A 19668-nucleotide genomic window follows, 5' to 3' on the forward strand; every position below is an offset into this window, starting at 1 on the left:
ATTGAAGCATATATCTAACTTTCAGCAGACGTTTCCAAATTCCGCAAACGCATTAATAAGGCGAAAAAATGGATTTTTACATCGTATCAGTGATTAAGGAGGGCTTTGTATTTGCTGTTATAATGATACGTCCGCTTAAAAGTAATGGAAAGTGGCAACGCTGTCTTGAAGATAAATGTGCCTGGATTTGATTCGGGAACATGGCAAAAAGATTTCTTTCAGTTATTATACAATTGTGGTTTTTGCGATTCCTGCTAAGTTTAAGGAAGGTTTCGGCTTATGCGTTCCTTAATAAAGAAGACTAATTTTGGTATGTTTATGTCAGTTAATTTTTAATGTAAATTTGACATTAATGTTGATCCTGTGCTCTTTTTCTTTATAATGCTTATTTTAGTTGTATTAAGAAAAGCACCACGAAATTTTTTTTAATGCTGACATAGATATACATTTAGTTATACTAGAAACTAAAAACAATTTTAGCTGATAAAAGAAAATTAAGACTAAAAAACCCTGCAGATGTTTTATCTTGTGAATGGTTTATCCTTAAAAATGGTATAAAAACGTCTCTTTAAGACTTAATTTTTACATAACAATATTTACATTTTTCTTTATCCAAGTCCAGTCAGAAGAAAAATTAACCATAATTTGCATTCTGAGAGTTAAAAATTATATTTTTTTATATTTTTTATTTTGTTGCTAAAATGTTTTTACACCATTTGATCAAAAATTAAAATAATAATAATACTTTATGATAATATTGCTACAATATTGAAGACTGAAAAATGAAAAATTTTAAAGTGCTTTTTTTGTACTTATTTTACCTAAGTTAAAGTCCTTTGCTGTGCATTGGAACCCTCCTGGAGCAAAATAAAAAAAATGCCAAAATTACTAGGGTATTTTCAAGTTATAACATATTTCGTTTTGTTGATAATTGAGGATAGTAATAACAATCCAACTCGAAGGACCATTAAGTTCTTTGTAACTTTTTACAACAACACTGGCTATGTAATACCTATACTATTTTACACCTACCTCCTAGCTTATTATACAGTTCATCGTTAATTAAACAGGGAAGAGCAACTAATCAAGCAAACAAGGAAAAAAAACAAACGCACACATCAGACAAAAACCGAATCGTCTTTCCCCACTCAGCGTGTCGCTATCGTCAGCTACGCAGCGCACATAGCTAAACCACGTGGCACGAAAGCTGGCTCAGTTCAGTTTCAGATAGCTGCCGGTTCGGTCGGTTTCGCAGTTTTTTCCTAGTTCTATGTAGGTAGGCGGATTCCGATCAAACAGTTGATAATGATTATCCTGCCGTATTTCTGATTATGTTGTGATAATATTTGCGGTTTGCGTGCTTTCACCTCAAACTTGCTCTGCTCTACGATATGATTTGAGCCAGAGTGCGGTTATGACGGTCAGTGGAAGTTTTACGGCCTCTTTGAGGTTGGTTCCTATGATGATAGTGGCGTAAGTAATCAAACCGATTTGTCTTTGTTTTCAAGACCTTCAACACGGTAATCTTTTAACGTGGCTTTCATTGACCTTTTAAAAGAAATTCTGTCGTGTGTTGAAATTGCATTATGTACTCAAAAGTTTAATTTGTATTAATATTTTTGCTTGGGTAAACACTAACAGTGCCTCAATTTTGATTTATGATCTGAATTGTTTCCTTAAAACTGCTTTCTGTGATTTTGTATTCTTCACTATTTTAACTACTACTTATTAGTGTAATGATTAATGAGCTGATTAGAGGTATGAGGATGCTTACAATTTAAATTTTAAATAAATATTATCATTACAGACTGGTTTTAAATTAAACATGTTTATTGCATTAAAATAGTATTAGGTGTTGTTTTATGAATGTAAATTTTGGTTTTGTTTATGACAGATTTTTGGTATAAGTAATGAAATATTACATTCATTGCATTTATGTGATGTTTCGTAATAATTGAATAGAAATAATGCGCTTTTTCTATTGATTTCCAATTAGTAATGCTGTAATGATTTGTGATTGGTCAAGAAAAGCAGCTTTCAGCTTGCTGCTTGTTTTAATAACCACAAACAATGCTGTGATTACCTGCTGAAACAAAAAAACATTTTGCTTAAAAATCTCATTAAGCGTACGTAAACCCAATATAATAAAAGTCATCAAATAATAACTGCCATGAATCATTATAACCCTATCAATAAAACAAACAGACATATGTTTATATATTTTGGCAAGGTTTACAATACATCTGTTATGGAAATAACCATTTCCAAGCCAGGCAAGTACCAACCAAATGCAGAGTTATTAATCTGGCGGAATAATGAGTATGTAAATATTAATATCATGAAAACTATGTAGCGTTTTCAGATTCAATTTCACCACCGTCCAACTAATTAGAATATCAGATTTAGGGCTAGTTGTGTATTTCGAATAATAATACTGCATAATATGTTGATTGTCTATTGTGAAGTTTCGTGCCTAACGATTTGTAAATAATTTTTCTACTATTTGACAGCAACACAACTTGTATGGGTTTAAAATTAATCGACTTGTCCCTTCTCATAATTATAAGACCCTTTTATATGGCTCCTTCGTTGTTCGTAATCCCATTCAAACACTGAGCCCTATTGTTATTGGGCTTTATAATAATTATTATTATATCAACCGCTAATTGATATATTGGGTAGTTTGAATATGGAACAGGAAACCCATTTATCGATCCAATAGCCAAAACTGTATTATTGCAGATCTTTGATGATTGATTATCGTTTTTTATCATAAATTAGTTAAAAACACGTGAATTGTTTCGAGTGCTGTCACACATGCTGCTAATTAATTATTATCAAACTACTTTCCTCTGGGTTAAACCACAATTACACTAATGTTGGAAAAGTCGCATTTTGCCCCTTATTTTCCACCCTTTCTTTCGCCATCTTGCCACCGCTTTTTAATGAGGAATGCATCAACATATGAAGGGTTTCTTCAGCTAATAATAGCGCTTGGGCTTTGAAATAACCCTTCAGCGTGATGATTAGGGTTTTATAAGAGAGTGACAAAGTGATTCTGTCTTCTTCATGTTAGTAGTAAAATAGAAAAAGAGAAATTGCAATCGAGTTTATAGCGGAGCCAAGCTATCTCCATAAAATATGACTGCTCTAACGATGGATCTTCCTGATTATATGTCTAACAATATCGGTTGGAGCAGTGACCTTAATGGCGCAATCCGTCCTTTTCAGAATGTGGAAATGGCTACTAATAGTAAATCGTGTCCCATTTCGTAAAGTTCTCATAGCCGACCCCCCAAATGAGTTTCTGTAGTGTGACAGTTTAATTCAAATGCCAAAAGAAAACGAGTAGTGGTCAAGATGGATTTATCTGGCGCCGTGATTTATGGTTTTACGGAATTATATGGGAAAATATTTATTTATTTTGTTTTGTGCAGTGGATTGCTAGAGTGTTTGTCCTATAACAGGACTTACACAATACAAGTCAACAAACTGATCTTGCCCAACAAAGAGGAAACTGTAATCCCCTGGATCCTTTTCACTCGTATGTTGTCAGAATACTAAGTCTCTCAAGAGACAATTCGTCCCGCATAATAAAACTTTGGTAAATGATACAATTCCGTCGAACCACACATAACTTGATAACAGATAATTGGGAACAGGATGTATAATGTTGAAAGTTAGACAAAAATGTTGTATTTCTGCCAGATAATTTAATTTGTCTGTCTTTTTTATCTTACTTTTTTCATTATTTTTTCTCTTCTCTCTTCTTTCTTTCACTACCCTCACCTCGTACTGGCAACATGCAAAATACATTTCAGCTTTACATAACATTGTAATAATGTACCTACAAGGTTCACAAACTTCCTAAACTCTAATTTAGTACATTATATCCGTTTAAATCCGATTTAACAACTTTAGTGGGCCCGTCATTATGGTTTAATGCCTACTCATAACCGAAGGTTGTGGCAGATATCTGTTTACCATCCTTAAGGGAGCGCAGATGAAATTGTAACTGCGAAAGCGGGAAGGGTCGGTGTGGGACATATAAGTATATGGCTCTAATGCAGATTTCCCTCAGGAGTTAATTTCTGAACGCATTCGCCTGTAGCGAACTGTTTCCACGACTTTCGTTAACGTATAAAAGGGGCAATTTATATGGTTTTTTGGTAGAGCTTTTTTTTTGATAACCTGAAATGTAGTTTTGGGGACTTTTATATGTTTTATCTAATAATACTCTGAGGGTATGTTTTTTGTTTGATAACTCTGAAATGAAAAAAGTTATCTACCACAAGTGGATGGTTTTGTTTTTCATCCTTACAAATTTTCCAAAAGGGGATATCCTTTTTCAAGAGTTGTTAAGTGTGGAAAAGAACGCTCCTCACAAGTGTTAGAAGCAAAATTGTTTCTATAATTTTATATAAAAATCAATAATTCTTTATTTAAAAAAATCAGTAACTGAGGAATATTTATGTGAGACCTCTAAATGCTACCTACCTTCTAAAAAGTGTCTTGTAAATCCTCTACAAGTGTCTTAAATTTTTGTGGAATTGTTTTAAATTGCCAGAGGCCTCTAGGACCATTTTGAATGTGCTAGAGACTTCTAAATTCTATTGAGAACCTTTTAAAAGCCAGAGGCCTTTAAAACCATTTTAAAAGTGCCAGATACCTCTAGAACCATTTTCAAAGTGTCTGAGGCCTCTAAATGCTACTTCTAAAAAGAAGAGTTAACCTTCTAAAAAGTGTCAGATTCCTCATAAGTATCTTAAACCTTCACATAAGTGTTTTAAATTTCCAGAGACTCTTGTAACCATTTTAAAAGTTTCATAAACCTTTTAAAAAGTGCCTGGTTAAAAAGGTCTATTCTTGTTTTAGACTTTCCCATAACTGTTTTAACTTTCCCACCTCTAAGACGATTTTAAAAGTTCCATAGACATGTAAATATCATGGAAACCTTTTAAAAACTGTCGGAGCTGTTAACAAGTGTCTTTAATCGTCCCGTAAGTGTTCTAAATTGCCAGAGGCATTCTCTAAATGCTACTGAAAACCTTCTAAAAAGTGTCAGAATCCTATAAAAGTTGGTTAAACCTTCCCATAACTCTTTTAAATTACTAGAAACCTCTAGAAAAATTTGAAAGTGTCGAAGATCTCTAAATGCTACGGAGAATCTTCCTAGAAGCACCAGAGGGTTCTACAAGTGTCTTAAACTTTCCAATAACTGTTTTAAATCTTTAGAAGACTCTAGAATCATTTTGAAATTGTCAGAGACCTCTAAATACTACTGTGAACCTTCTAAAAAGTGCCAAAACCTTTTACAAACGTCTTAAACCTTGCCACAACTGTTTTAATTTGCCAGAGGCCTCTAAAAGTGTTTTCAAAGTGTCGGAGACCTATAAATCATAATGAGAATCTGGCATTAATATCATTTGAACTAAAACTTTATTTAGTTTCAGGGTTTTAATTAGTTATTCTCAAATTACTTCCATAGTAATGTGAGGAAAATTAGAACTAAAAGAGTAACTTATTTGTATTTTCCAACTTTGTTGTTAACTCGCGTTGAATTTCTGCGTATATTGTTACAAGCATGCTGCAGGCAATTTAGCATAATTAGTGCAGAAATGTTGTTGGAGACAATGAATAATGTCTAATATTTCCTGGCGAATTTATGGGTAAAAATTTTAGAGTATATCCGTGTATCATAACTTTGTGACATGTAATTTACTGCTTTGATGCTCGGGTCAAACGTGTTAAACTTGGACAAGAGGCAAGATATTTGCAGTAAAAGCAAAAGTTTGTTCTTTCTAAGAAATCCTCTTATAAGTGGGTGACAACTTCAAGTTTACTTTCCCAGTTATTATCAAACATTCAACTTTTCCCTCTCGAAGTGTTTAAAAAGTGACGATTAATCTGGAAATTTTTTTACAATCAGAATTAAATTTCTAGTCTCTAGTTCTTAATGTAATGAAGCAAAGAGTGTCAGTGACAAGCCAATAGATCATGAACCGACCAATTTAATTTTTGCCACTTTTCTCAGACATCAAAGTCCATTCATTATAGGGAGGTCGTGCATAAGAAAGAAAACGTCGATTTTGACGAATAGCGCCTAGGTCATCGGAGTAAGCAGTTTCTCACTGATGAAATATCGTCTCTACGTTGAATTGGATCGTTTTGTGTGCGAAATTATTGCTGTGAAATTGAGGTTTTGTCGACGACGATCATTTTATTTATTTCATTCATTTTTAACCCTTACATTTTATTCCAAAGGTTATTCATCAGTTTGTTCTCAAACCTGAAATATTCAACGTTGTAGACTTTATATCAACACTGTTTGTGTTATCTAGAATAACCTGGATGTTTACTATCAGCCCTTGCTAATGGTTAAGTCCCAGAATTTGGTGTGTCAAAGAGCTGATTCACATGCGATTAGAGCCAAACTCGTGCTTTCCCCTCATATCACCTAATTAAACCTTGAACTAAACCCTTAGACCTGTTTGCTCCGAACGACGTATATTATTTAATTATTATGTAAGATTAAAAATTCTCATTTACCCGACTGCACAAATATTATGCCTGTAGCAAAGTAACGTAAATTTGTGTACAGAACATTTCTGGATAAAAATCAGTGCGCATTTAAAAATTTAAACTTGACTTTTAAAGTGGCTTTTAGCGCAGTATAAAAAGACGTTCATTGCAGCGTTTTTCCTCTAAAAATTGTTTGCTTCGCTAGATCGGTTTTAAGTAATTTTTGGGATGGGAAAAAATTACGGTATTAAAATTTTGAACGAAAATAAAGTAGGTTTTAATTCTTCATACTTTTTCCGATTGATGTAACTTCGTTTTTCATGCAAACAAAGTTGCATGATGGCACGTAAATATAGGTTTGGCCGCGGTTTATGAAATATGGCCACTTGACCGAAAAACAGTTCTGGTGAATAATGGCGGTTGCATATTTGAAAAGAACGTAAATGATTTGTGTTTTGGAAACTTTTTTAGGCGATAGATTTTCACTATGACCGGAACGAATAATGGACAATAGTATAAAATTAAACAGAGATAATTAAATTTGTAATTACAAATTAAGAAGTAATTTGTATTTTCAATTTTATAGCTGCTGTATCGTATAAAATATTGATAATATACAGGGTTAGTTACTGAAGGAATCTCAGAAAGTACCGGACTCGGGCTAGAAGGAATCTAAGAAATTTGGATTTTCTAAATATCTAGTATAAAAAAATTTGATCCTGTATTATAGTATAAAATAAAGAGAAATGGTATTTCAGAGAAAATATGAGCTACACAAAAAATTAATAACACCGACCAGTAATTACTAAAAAAATTGTCCTTTAAAAGAACTATTTTACCAGCAACAAAAGAATATTTTTATTGGTAGTTTCAGCAAACAAGCACTTAATTTTGAACTTTTTGGCCTTTCAGCTACGTCTCCTTCTTTCATAGAAAACGTTCACGGGCCGGGAAACACGAGAAGATAATTCTACCGTAGTGTTTCGTTATGAAGTTTGTTTGAATAGAACAGGTTTCCAGCAGTTGTTTTTAAACCGAATTTTATTTGGTCCTTTATCCGGACCCGAAATGAAAGCCCTTAGGGCCGCTTGTTTTCAAACTCGGATCCGTCCAATATTTGTCGAGTTCTCACAAGCCCCCCCGAAATATTTTCATTGTAACTCCCACCCGGAACGAAACGTGACCCTATTGTGCATACCACGTCTAAACTGTTTTAGTTTTCAAACAACTTTCTTGCTTAATTGACAAATAAGCTCGCCAATTGGAAGCGTAGACTGGAAATATTGTTTTATGCGAAATTCTGTTGGGAACGCGACATAACGCGAAAACTTTGTTATCTGTAGAGTGAACAAACAACTGCATTGCCCAAAAAGCCCCAAATTGAATACAGAACAAGTGAAATATCGAAAAGCAAATACGCCGTGCAACTGGCTACAGCAGCAGGGCTTAAGCGCAAAGTCTCTGTCATGAAATATTTATGAAATTACTCGGCGACCAAGTTGCGGCGTGAATTACGACATCTCTTTACGGCATAAAATGAATTTAATGTGACAATTTTAAAATATACAGCACAAACGTCTCTATAGCGACGTGACCGACATAGAAACCGAACGAAACTATTTAGGATGGAAAATACGACTCTAAAACATAAACCCTACCACTGAATTACACAACATTACGTATTCCTTGGGTCAGTGAATTTCAAATTTATTGTTCAGCTCAGATTCAGGTATAACAAACTGTGAATGTTTTGTACGTGTATATTTTGTCTAGCACAACTCCGGCCAGTATGATACACATTTTATTAAAACCTATTATTCAAAGCAAAACTCGGTTTAATCAATTTGTACAGAATGAGTGTTACAGCCTAATCTGAAGTAACACAAAAGAAACTGCTTCAATATTTCCTTATTAAAATGGGCCCCATTAATACCAGAGACCTATTAACGATGATTTATTTACAACCTTTGCGAAATAAAGCTCGCATCATAAATCAACTGATTTCCCAGTTTTTGAATTTATGGAAAGAGTTCGCATTTGTAACAAATTTACAGCTTCGCAATGGAGACATCAGCGCAAAATATGCCGTGCCAAACGAAGATATATAATCGGTTTTTGCGGATTTGTTTATCGCATTATTGCACATTTGCCACAAATTACTCACTTACCGGCTTTTTTCTTTTTCAGATGACCTAAACGCTGTAACCTGCAGGACTCCCACATCTTCCCGAACGCGGATTTTGACACTGACGTCGTCAGTTTGAATATTTAAATTTTTATTTTCTAAAAATTTTACGAAATTTATTACGCTTGTGACAATATTCCGATCTAGCAAAATCATGTCCTCTTCGGTGCTCCCTAGAAAACTCTTGTCAGTGCTTTTATTCTGGATTAAAGTAGGAATTTTTGCTCTTTTTGTTTCGGCACCGTTTGCTTCGGCACGTCGCGAAAATCCAGTGTATTCTAATGAGTTTGCTGTCAATGTACCTGGAGGTGACACCACTGCTGATCTCCTAGCAGCCAAACATGGTTTCATTAATAAGGGACAGGTAAGGGCTTTTTTTGTTTTTCCTTATAACTCTACTGTTTTTATAAATCTAATTAACGTGATTAGTGGAGACCATTAAAAATATTAATTAAATTTAACACAGTTAATGGTGATACAGCAGATCTATTACCAGGTATCAATGTGGATAATTCACAGCAGTGTTTGCAGTTTGTGATTGGTCAAAAGCTGAAAACTGCTTTTTTGACTACTCACTGTGCTGTGATTTACGCAAATACTGCTTTTTTTGACCAATCACAATCCTTTTTTTCAAAAAATTCTTGGCTAAACTAATAGTCATTGTCTATGATGTTCAGATATTGATTTGAGTTTAACTTAACCTATTTTCACATTTAACGGTTTACTTTAATTCCCAATGCGGTTGAAGAAAACAAGTTCAATTTTCCAAACGAGCGTAAACACGATCACCGTAAATAATGTATATACGAGAGGATAACTGCGTATTTTTATCGTTTTAGCAGACTGTTGTAAAACGCTTTATTACGAAGAAACGTTCCATAAAATATGAAATAAAACGTTAGAACCCATTTTGGAGACATATTAGATAATATAACGTTGAACATTCAAGACCTTTCAGGTGTAAATACAGAATATTTTTCCATTTTTATGGGGTCTCATTGCTCCATACTATGTGAATCGTCCGGGAATATTGTGCAGTACCGGAACTTTATACCGTAAGTCATGACATACACGCAACTTAATAATATGAAAATTTTTATATCTTAGCACATTCCCGTCCTGAAACTACATCAGTTTTCCCTTTTCATGAAGTGAAAGATTGTCTTACAGATTACTTTATTATACGACTAGATTTACCAAGTACGGACGATTTCTTGACATTATTTTGAATTGACACGCAATGTGTAGTATATGAAGAAAATGGTTAAGGCGACAATATGCCGGATTTTAGTAGCCTCCAGAGAGAAATTACGTGCCGGGACCGTCTGGCTGCATGGTGTGGCACCGCCTTAAGATTAATGAATTTCTACATTTGAACTTGGCTTCCGCACTTTTCCTTTGCTTGTGTAGGTTCCCATGATAAGCTGACCCTCGTCTCTTGTGCCACAAATTGTTTTTGCTGATAAATATCGTCTAATTTATTGTCCTTTTGCTGGTCGAATCCTGGCTCGGTCAAGATAAGATATTCGCTGAAAGCTATTAGTGAGCTTAAGCTGATTGCGAATATTGATTCGGATTGTTTATCAGGAAACAATGTAAACGCACACGAACCTATCAATCTTACTAAGCTCTACCAAAATATGTCTATTTGTAGTTATCATTAACTACAAAAATTAGTACGGTTATTGTAAATCGAATCAAACGTAATACTAAAAGATGGGAAGAAGGGCTTCTTCTTGGACTAACGTGACAACCTTTGTCAAACTCAAACAAAGTCATACTCAACAAATTTTTTATGAAAGTACAACCAAAAACATTCCCCTTCTTCACAGTCAGTGATCCACCACTTTGTGGTGTCTCCTGTTTTGGTTTTTTTTACTCCTTCCTGCTACGTTTACATTCTTTTTATTCATTCGGTAGATTAGATTGAAGTTTTTTATACATTCCTAACACGTAATACTAAATTGAGTTAATTAACATTGTGACTATGTTGGAAACAATAATAACTCAATTTTAATTGTATTCTAATTAAGTGGGTGATGAACTGAAAAATATTATAGAACCATTAACGTTGTGATTGAATATAAAATGGGCCAATAAATTTAGTACAAAACGCTATAAGCTGTTGATGTAAAATGCAATTTCCGATTGTACGTAGAATTGTATGTTACTCTATGTTTCGCAATTTTCACAATATTATGTCATGCAAATTAATGCTGAAACACACATATACACATACTAGCTGTGTACGCTGTCCCCATAAATTTGTCCGATATAAATTAGTTCCAGTCCTATATAAAACAAAGTGCCTTTAAATGAGAACGTATATTCTACATTATAATACTGTGGAAATAGAGAGATTCCATAGAACTAGCCATGATAATTTTAAATTTTGCTAGAGCTAGTTTGATTTCGAAATCGTTATTGTGCTATCGGGAGTCCAATATCACAGTAACTGCAGCAGAATCGGGGAACGATAATTTCAATTCCGATTTATTAACTGTGTTTTTGTTCCTAGGGAGCTGCTCTCGTAAATTAGATTGTCACATGTTCGATAATCCAGTGTCTATAGAGACTATTATCATACTTCTTACTTATCCTCCCGGTTCTGTTTGCTGTTCCAGCTAAATATTCCGGATTTCCTTCCCGTTCATAAAATAGCAATCCGATAAATAAATGTTGACAGTGTAGACAGGCATCTGAAATTCCAATTAACATATCAAATAGATTGTCGCAGCTACACATTAAACAGCATGAGAGTCCTTTTTAGTAGAACCAGAGCGAAAGCAAGATAATTGCTGAACTTTGCAACCAGAAGTCTGCCACCAAAGCAAAATCCCCGTGATTTATGCCGCGCTTAAACGTTTGCATTTAAAATGAATTCCGTAAACATTAAAAGCAGAGAGTGAATGGTGTTTGAATTATGTCGGTTAGGTGATATTAAGAAAAGCTTAAGATTAAATTTAAGCGAGAAATTCTTGAGCAAGTCATTGTTCCTGGAATGGCGAAAGCGCTTTCCATAATTGTCCATTGTTTGTCTTTCGCGAGGGTGATTCTAATGTTCTCGCCGAATTTAATTCTCTAAAACTTAGTTATAAGCTATTCACCAACTTTAAGACGCACTAATACGTGGATTTGTCTATTTCTTATTTAGGTTCTTCACCTTTATCATCAACTGAATTTACCTAATGACATGTTGGTCGTACAATCAAGAAATGCCCTTTGATGATTTTCATTTGGTTCAAACATGTCACATCCAGTAAGTACTACCTGTAATAATCAATTAGTATAAACCAGCTAAGTCAATTTAGTAATCCTCTATCACTATTTAGAGGTTATTCTGGATTGTTGTTTACTTCATCTAAGTGTGGTTTTGGGCTGCAGGATAGCATAGGACGCTGTAAAGACTTTATGAGTTTTCTGTATGATATGCAGAAGCAAATTCTTTTTCTTTGTCTTTGTTACTCAGTTTGGCTATTATCAAAGCTATTTTTGATACTGCAGATCTAAACAGTTGTTGCAATTGTACCATTCTCTTCCTATGGATCTTTTGCACATTATTTTTATTTTTTTTCATGATATTCTTAAATGTGGCTTTAGTTTTTTCCACTCTGATCCTGATTTCTTCAGAGCTATCGTTATTTTCGATGATAACAGATATTTCCTCACACGTCCCATTTTTTGACCATGTACGATTATGTCACGTTTTGTGGTGATTCAGGACCACCATTATTTTGCTGATGTTAAGTGATAATTCGTATTTTTCACTGAATTCTACTATTCTGTTAATTAGTATCTGAAGATCTGAAGAATTTCTGCAATTACAACCGTGTCGTCAGCTTATCTTAAGTTGTTTATTGAGATGCCATTTGCTTTAATTCCTGTATTTTGCTCTGAAAGTGCTCTGTTTATAATGTCTTCTGAGTATAAGTGGAAGAAGATTGGTGAGAGTATACATTCTTGTCTTATGCCTTTCTTAATCTCGATTTCCCTTGTTGCCTCTTGCTCTATTCGAATATTCACAAGAAACCAAATACATAACAATAATTTTAATATTTTTGGGTGTAATGTAAAGAAACAACTTTGCAAATACTGCAAACGACACAAATCCATTCTAAATCATCTACACGAATAATGTTTTAAAAAGTTAAATCAAGCTCGGAAAATAAAAATTCAAACTGAGTACCAGCTGTTACATTTATTTCGAATAAACCGGGCAGAAGTTACAACAATAATTTAGGGGGCCATTTATAATAATTTTTCACGAATTTTTCCAACTTTTCGCCCCTGGACGTACATTTATTTAAATCCAGCGACTCTGATACATTATTCCCTTGAGTGAAAAGAGTTTTTTCCTTGTCGACGGCCCTCAACGACGATTCTGGGCGAAATATTAATAAATATAGCTATATCGCTGACTTTCCACCGATGTCAGACAATCCCCGGGGAAATCGTAATTTATACGACGAGAGGGATTATTACGACATATCGACGATGTATTGTGTAACACTGAAGAATATCTATGTAACGTTGGCTCGCTGAACGGTGAAATTGGCTTTCTGGATAGAAATAGTTCTGTCTACGATATCTAAGAAACTGCCAAAAACATTTAAATTATGTTTGTCATGCTTATTTAAATGTGAACGTGAGTTTGCAATACTGAATTTGATAAAAAACGTTCAATTATTATTGAACAGAAATTAACTAACCAAACCCGAAATTCAGGCATAAGCACTGTAACATTACTGCATTTACAAACATGCAAAGTAAACTGTAATGTGTATCTTGGAACATGCAAGTGTTTGCGTTTCTAATACTGATGAATGAATTATAGCCATCGAATTCCACCAGTATAATAATAACAGGAATTACAAAAATACCGCAGCCACGGTATTATCAATGTTTAAGTATTACATGCCATGGTTTATTCAGAGTAGTGCGTTGTGGCCAAACTAACCGAACAAAATTGAATTGCGCTCAATTGCATTTTAATTTGATTACAAAAAATTGGAAAAAGCCAGTTTGTAATAAAGAAAAAAGCAATTATTGTTCAATTAAAACTGGCTCTGTGTCAATAGAGCCCAATTTTGCCACCATTTCTCCTAAAAAAAACTGATCCCTAACCCAAATTTATGTTGTTTTAAACTGCCAATTCCAAGCCAATTTACTTAAACATCAGTTTTATAATATAAGCTACACACAGTATTTTAAACTTAGTTGATCCACACGTACACATCCATAATGTTATCAAGCTATATTGAAAAGCCAGACACGTTTCTGTCAACATATAACCAAAAAAAAGTCATTTCTATTCAGCTTATATTGTGGAAGTTTTAGATATTCTACTCCATATCGAGTAACTCAAATCATCTACATTTTTACCAAGGAGAGGCATGATACGGAATGTTCCTCATCAGACTTGTAAGGTCAAATCGCAAGAGATCTTTTTCCCTCAACGTATAGATGTTATTTGAGCATTTTCATATTTCCTAACATGTGGAAAGCACTGTTTTCTCAACGTTCGTTGACGCAATATGTATTTTCATATTTCCCTAGTGACTGCCTGATCAATTTACGGTAATGTAAAGTTTCTATTGTAAGTTTTTCAGGAATTTTCCTTCAGAAAATTTTGTAGGTAAATTCAATATCCGTCTCGATTCCGCAGCCCAGATGCCGAATCTATTGGTTTAGAAAGTTGTGCCGAAAGGAAACGGATAACAATGTTATAACCCAAACATTTCTGGATTGTAATTTGAAAGTTGACGCTCAACTAAATTGAGGAAATAACCGGAAATACGTTTTACTGCTCTAAATATTAAGCGACCGAAAATACTTTGCTTAAATACATGAAAATTCTTGTCAGCCAGTGTCTTTCAATCATTTTTACTACATTTTTAAATTTTATCTCGGCCAGGGACATATTTGCTGATACATAATCGATTTATTTGAAATTCACAATGCAGTGAACACAAAGAGAGTTAACTGCTTCAGTGAGTGACGAATTAGGTTAATGCATTATATAAAAGGTTATTATAGCAGTCCAAAAATAAATGACATATTTTAAGTAAATACACTGTGCTTGAAATTATGTCTTATTTTCACTAAAGTTCGGTAATTAGAGCTGGGATAACATTCGATCTAATCTTAATCACTCTAGCTGCAAATTTGTGTGTATTTTACCTCCCACATGCTTGTTAAAGGAAAATTAATAGCTAACGGAACTTTCCTGCTTGCTATCTATCTCTTTATGCATGTGATTTTCCTCGTTTAAAGATAACCTAGTTGCAGGCCACTTTAAATTGCTTTTTAAGGCTAAAAATCAATATCTCATATTTTTAACGTAATAAGCTTACACGAATACAGTTAGCTTGGTTTTGTTTCTAAACAATCGGTCTGAGATGCAAGTTTAGTTTCCAGTTTAAGCAAATCCTTGAGCAAATCCTTTCTATCGGAAATCGGTCCTTAATTAAATATTTTCCTAGTCCAATTCCGGAACTAGGCAAATAGTCTGATTCCTATCTTAGAGATATGTTGACCAACATCGTATTAATTGAATGACGAAGGTTAATGAAATTTTAATTGTGTTACTCTGTTGAGCATCATAGTTTCTCCAACCATATTTACCTGAAGTGTAAAGTTCTATGCGTAGTTATAGCATAGAACTTTACTGTGGCTTCACAATTTGTGCACCGACAGCACTTTCAGTTAAATTTGTTCAGAACTAAAAGATTTTACCGATTTTCGAACTTCTAAAATTTTTATTCACCAACTAATTCAGTGACAGACCATTATCAAACTGTAGATAACTCTCGACTGGAAACTTATTCTTGAAACGGCACCATTCCGTTCATCATTAAGCTGAAGCAAGAATTTAGGTGGAACTATTTGGGCTGAAAGCGTTAGTTAACTATTCAACTTGTCCAACAAATAGAACTGAACGAACATTGACGGAGTAACTTGAAACTTTAAATGCTTTATGTCGCTAACTTTCAAATGAAGCCAATGTTGTTCTACTCAACTTTCAGTTTAAGGCTCTTTGAGGTTCATGATTTCATTCGCTACGTTATTATGCAAACATTAAGCCACAAATCAGACCGGCATTCTTTCTTTCTTTACAGGAAAATCGGTCCCGGCAATAACGCCGAAAAATCTAGATTATACACTTGACATCTTCCATTATACTCGGGAAAATAGCAAAAGAAATTACCCTTTTCAGGATTGCCTTTCGACTCTAAAGTATATTGCGTTGGACCATTAAACACACCAACCTAAACAGAGGCCGAGTCAAGGCGAAAGTAATAAATTTTACAAGGATAAACATTAATTTTAGATTATTGGGGTGGATTATATCTGAAAAGGAAATTAGTCTCAGGAAACCCAAGTATAAAGAAATAAAAAGGTGTCTATCTTAGGTTTAAAGCAATTTTAGGCTAATAGTCATTTGCATTCAGTAGATGTATAAATAAACAAAAAAATCACAAAGAGGAGAGAACAAAAAATGGGAAAAAAATTTAGGGAAAAATTAAAGAAGAAGAATTGACAGAAAAAAAGATAGTTTAGAGTGGCTAACACTTAATATGATATATTCTGAGACAGAAAATGAGTCAGTTGTCATAAAAAGCAATAACAAATCAACGTTTAGCAGAAGAAACGAGAAATAATTGACAGAAGAAAAGAAAAAATGAAATGTAAGGAAAAGCCCCAAAATTAGTAGATATTATTTCTGCGCCAACAATTATATTCTACCTGACTAAAAAAAAGACAAAAAGTAAAAGGAAGGAAGGAAAGAAGAATAATTGACAGGAGAAAAATAAAAATAGAAGTGAAAAAAAAGAAAAGGGTTTAAAATTAGTGGACAGGAAAGAATGAAAGAAGAAGAATTTATAAAAGAGAAGAATAGAATTGAAAAGCAAGAAAAAGCTCCAAAATTACTATTCCAGTTGAACTGAATTGAAATTTGAAATGATAGTAGAAAAGAAGAATAATTGAAAGAAGAAAAAAAAAAAGGAATATTGAAAGTAGAGAAGAAAGAAAGAAGTACTGACAGGAATGAAGATAGTTGTATGTTCTGGGGCAGAATCAAAATTAACAAAGTTAGCTATTGAGCAAAATATAAACGTTTATTCTGTACATGAAACATACTTAAAAATCAATGTAGAATTAAGAAATAGACCAGAAAAGAAATTTTAAAGTTTCAGACAAACTGTTTTTCTTTAGACAACATTATTGTCTAAAAATGTTTTGTTAAATGAGCACCATAGAGCTGGACTGATCGTAATGTCTTGAGCAATTTCAAATTTCTCAATAAGTTCTAATATCCTAATTTATATCTTGTAAGTTGTGGAGAAAAACTGTGACGTATAATAACTACCTGGTTGTAAGAATTACCGCAAAGAATTTGATTAAAGAAAGAAAAAAACGCAATTAATTGAACACATAGTTCGAAAGAAAAAAGTGCTTTTTACGGCAACTTTCAGCGAAATCTGAGATGGAGTTTATAGGAGAGTTAATGAAAAATAAACGCCATTAGCAACCAAATGCCTGGAACCGATTCAATTTCCGCACTAGCTACTGATCTTGGCAATTCGAACGAAAGCTGTACCCCTTGGCCCCCTTTAAATGCCCTATTTATCACTGTAAGCTCCAGCACCGAAGAATTGTTCTAAAGCTTTGTCAGTTGTATCTGAAGTAATAATGTGTGAGCACTTAAAAGTTTGTTGGAGAAAATCATTTGCGCCAGTACCAAGACCAAGTTTTCTGCATGAAATTCTAATAAAACAACTCTCGTCTCGGTGCACTCTATAAGTTTGCCCCAAGTCAATATTTTCCCTATTATACATGTTTGCTAAAGCTCCGACAGGGTAAAAATTTAAGTTTTAGTGAACTATTTATGTATCGGGCTTGATAAATTATGTTTGCGCAACTTTAACACGTTTTTTCCTCTGCTCCTGGAAGCGATTGGAAATTGAAACCTTATTACACAGTTTTCGTAGGAAACTTTTAAAACTCCGCTTTATTGAAGTGGCGGCTTAAACGAATTTCGATTAAATACAGTTTGCAATGTGCATGTTCTATTTGAGGCCAGTGGAAATTATTCATTACGGTTAAAGAGTAATGTCGGTGGTTTCAGTGGAAATATTTACGGTTCTATTTTTGTAAAAACCAAGTTGATTGCAAAAATTGTTTTCTTGAAATTGCGACCTAAAATATCTTGGAAGAAAATAAAAATTGAGGTTAAATGTAGGGAACTTGATGGAAATTGCAGTCAGCTCCATTTTAAGGTCTAGTTTTACTGCGAGAATATTTTTATTTTCTTTTTTACTTGTTCATAACTATATTAATTTTTAATACATTATGCAGAGTGCTATTCGCTAAGCTTAAGTGCAACATAACCCTATTAGTTTCCCACAATAGCACAAAGCTAAAACCTTGTTTACAGTTGCTCAACTTAGCGGTTCAAAGCAGATTTAGCTTCAATCCTTAAAGGATGTGTTATTAGAAACGATTGAATAGATTTTTAAATATTCTAGTCAGTTTTGAGTTCTATTAAGATTCCGCACCGAAAGTGGGTTAGAATTTTAGAAGTTTCACGCTGATAAGTTCACAAACTTTGAATACTGTTTGTTCCTTTTCGTTTAATTTAAATCCGGTGTAGAAAACTGAATAAAATCAATTAAAACTTATAATAAAATTGGTTTGCTAATATGACGCTAAGATATAACATAAAGAAAAAGTTAAAATCAGATACCGTCTAACAGTGTGTAGTAATATCTGAAATCCGAGCTTTCGATATTAATCCCACAAGATGTTTTTCAGGCTCTTTATTTTTATAAAAAAGAAAAGAAGGGAGAAAAGAAATGATTAGATTTCTTCAACCAACGCTAAAAATAATAAGAGCATCGGTATTGGAATTTTCATTTTGTTCTTTTCCGTTGTTGGAAACTGAAACTTGTAATTACTTTGTACAAAGTGTTTCTTAAAAATTTAACTTGTAACGCCAACAGAGTAAATCGTCACGAAAAAGCAATAACGAACTTAACAAAAGGGCCCTGTGGCTCAGTAACTTTTAATTCACGAAAGACCGTTATTACCTTATAGACGTTTAAAGTTCGCTTTGTAGTTGGTTGAAAATCGGCGTGCTCGATAAACAGACTCTTTGCAATGTAATCGGCATGACCAAATAAACGAAACGAAATTCGTTTTGGGGACTACCTTTTTAGTTCCGTTTCTGCATTTAATTTGAAACGTATTCGGTGTGTCAACGTTGTCGTTGATGGCGAATGTGACTGATAGAATAAACTCTCGAAAAGACAACAATAATTACTTTTTTCCTTCGTGTCAGTAAACTGAACTTTGCTGCGAGAATATTCAATTTCCTGTCTGGAAATCCGGTAAAATTTATTTTACCCGAAATATTGAAGCAGAGAAACGGGTCCTCATTCTTCACATAAACATCAGATATTCCTGAGAATCGCGCTCTCGAATCTCTATTATTGCGACTTCGTCTGGCGTTTCACCCCCTAGAGGATTTACGTCATTTTTCATGATTTATGATTGGCAGCTGAAAAAGTTTTGGTTTCGTTTCATGGGAAAATTTCAGTCTATTCAAACTTCTTTATTTTTTGGCAATAAACGACAAAACATTTACGTTGTGCAGTATGTAAAATTGGGTTTTCTAGCTCGTTTAAGGGATACACAGTAGTTCTAGCATCTCTCTTTGCTTAAATATACGTTCCAATTTATCACTGAACGCGGGGGCACGATGCCAGCCTATTTTTAAAGGTCTGAGATGCAATACATCTTCTTATCTGTTAAGTACAAAAAAGGTTTTGGGACAAGCCCCTGTTGAATAGCGTCACCCTGGAAAATGGGTATTCTATTAAAAGTCGTATTCCAGTAATACGGTATGGAAATGATTTTGTCGATATTAATCTTTTTCCAGATTTAACCTTTGTGACTAC

At 33.8% G+C, this 19668-nt stretch overlaps 1 protein-coding gene across 4 annotated transcripts in view; it reads left to right on the top strand.

Moving 5' to 3' along the window:
• Window positions 1-19668, top strand: part of LOC145730705 (furin-like protease 2) — a 139199-nt gene that overhangs the window by 28389 nt on the left and 91142 nt on the right. For 2 of the 4 annotated variants that reach the window (XM_081982055.1, XM_081982058.1), the window contains exons 1-2: window positions 1232-1473; window positions 8710-9071. In XM_081982055.1, coding sequence (XP_081838181.1) covers window positions 8862-9071 — 210 coding nt within the window. In that variant the 5' untranslated portion in view covers window positions 1232-1473; window positions 8710-8861. Of the gene's footprint in view, window positions 1-1231; window positions 1474-8709; window positions 9072-19668 lie in introns of those variants that run through there. The other 2 variants (XM_081982056.1, XM_081982057.1) reach the window with 1 other exon arrangement.

Source organism: Ips typographus, linkage group LG6 (genome assembly GCF_016097725.1).
Source record: "Ips typographus isolate SLU linkage group LG6, UJ_Ityp_2.0, whole genome shotgun sequence".
In the NCBI taxonomy this organism is placed as follows: Eukaryota; Metazoa; Arthropoda; class Insecta; order Coleoptera; family Curculionidae; genus Ips; species Ips typographus.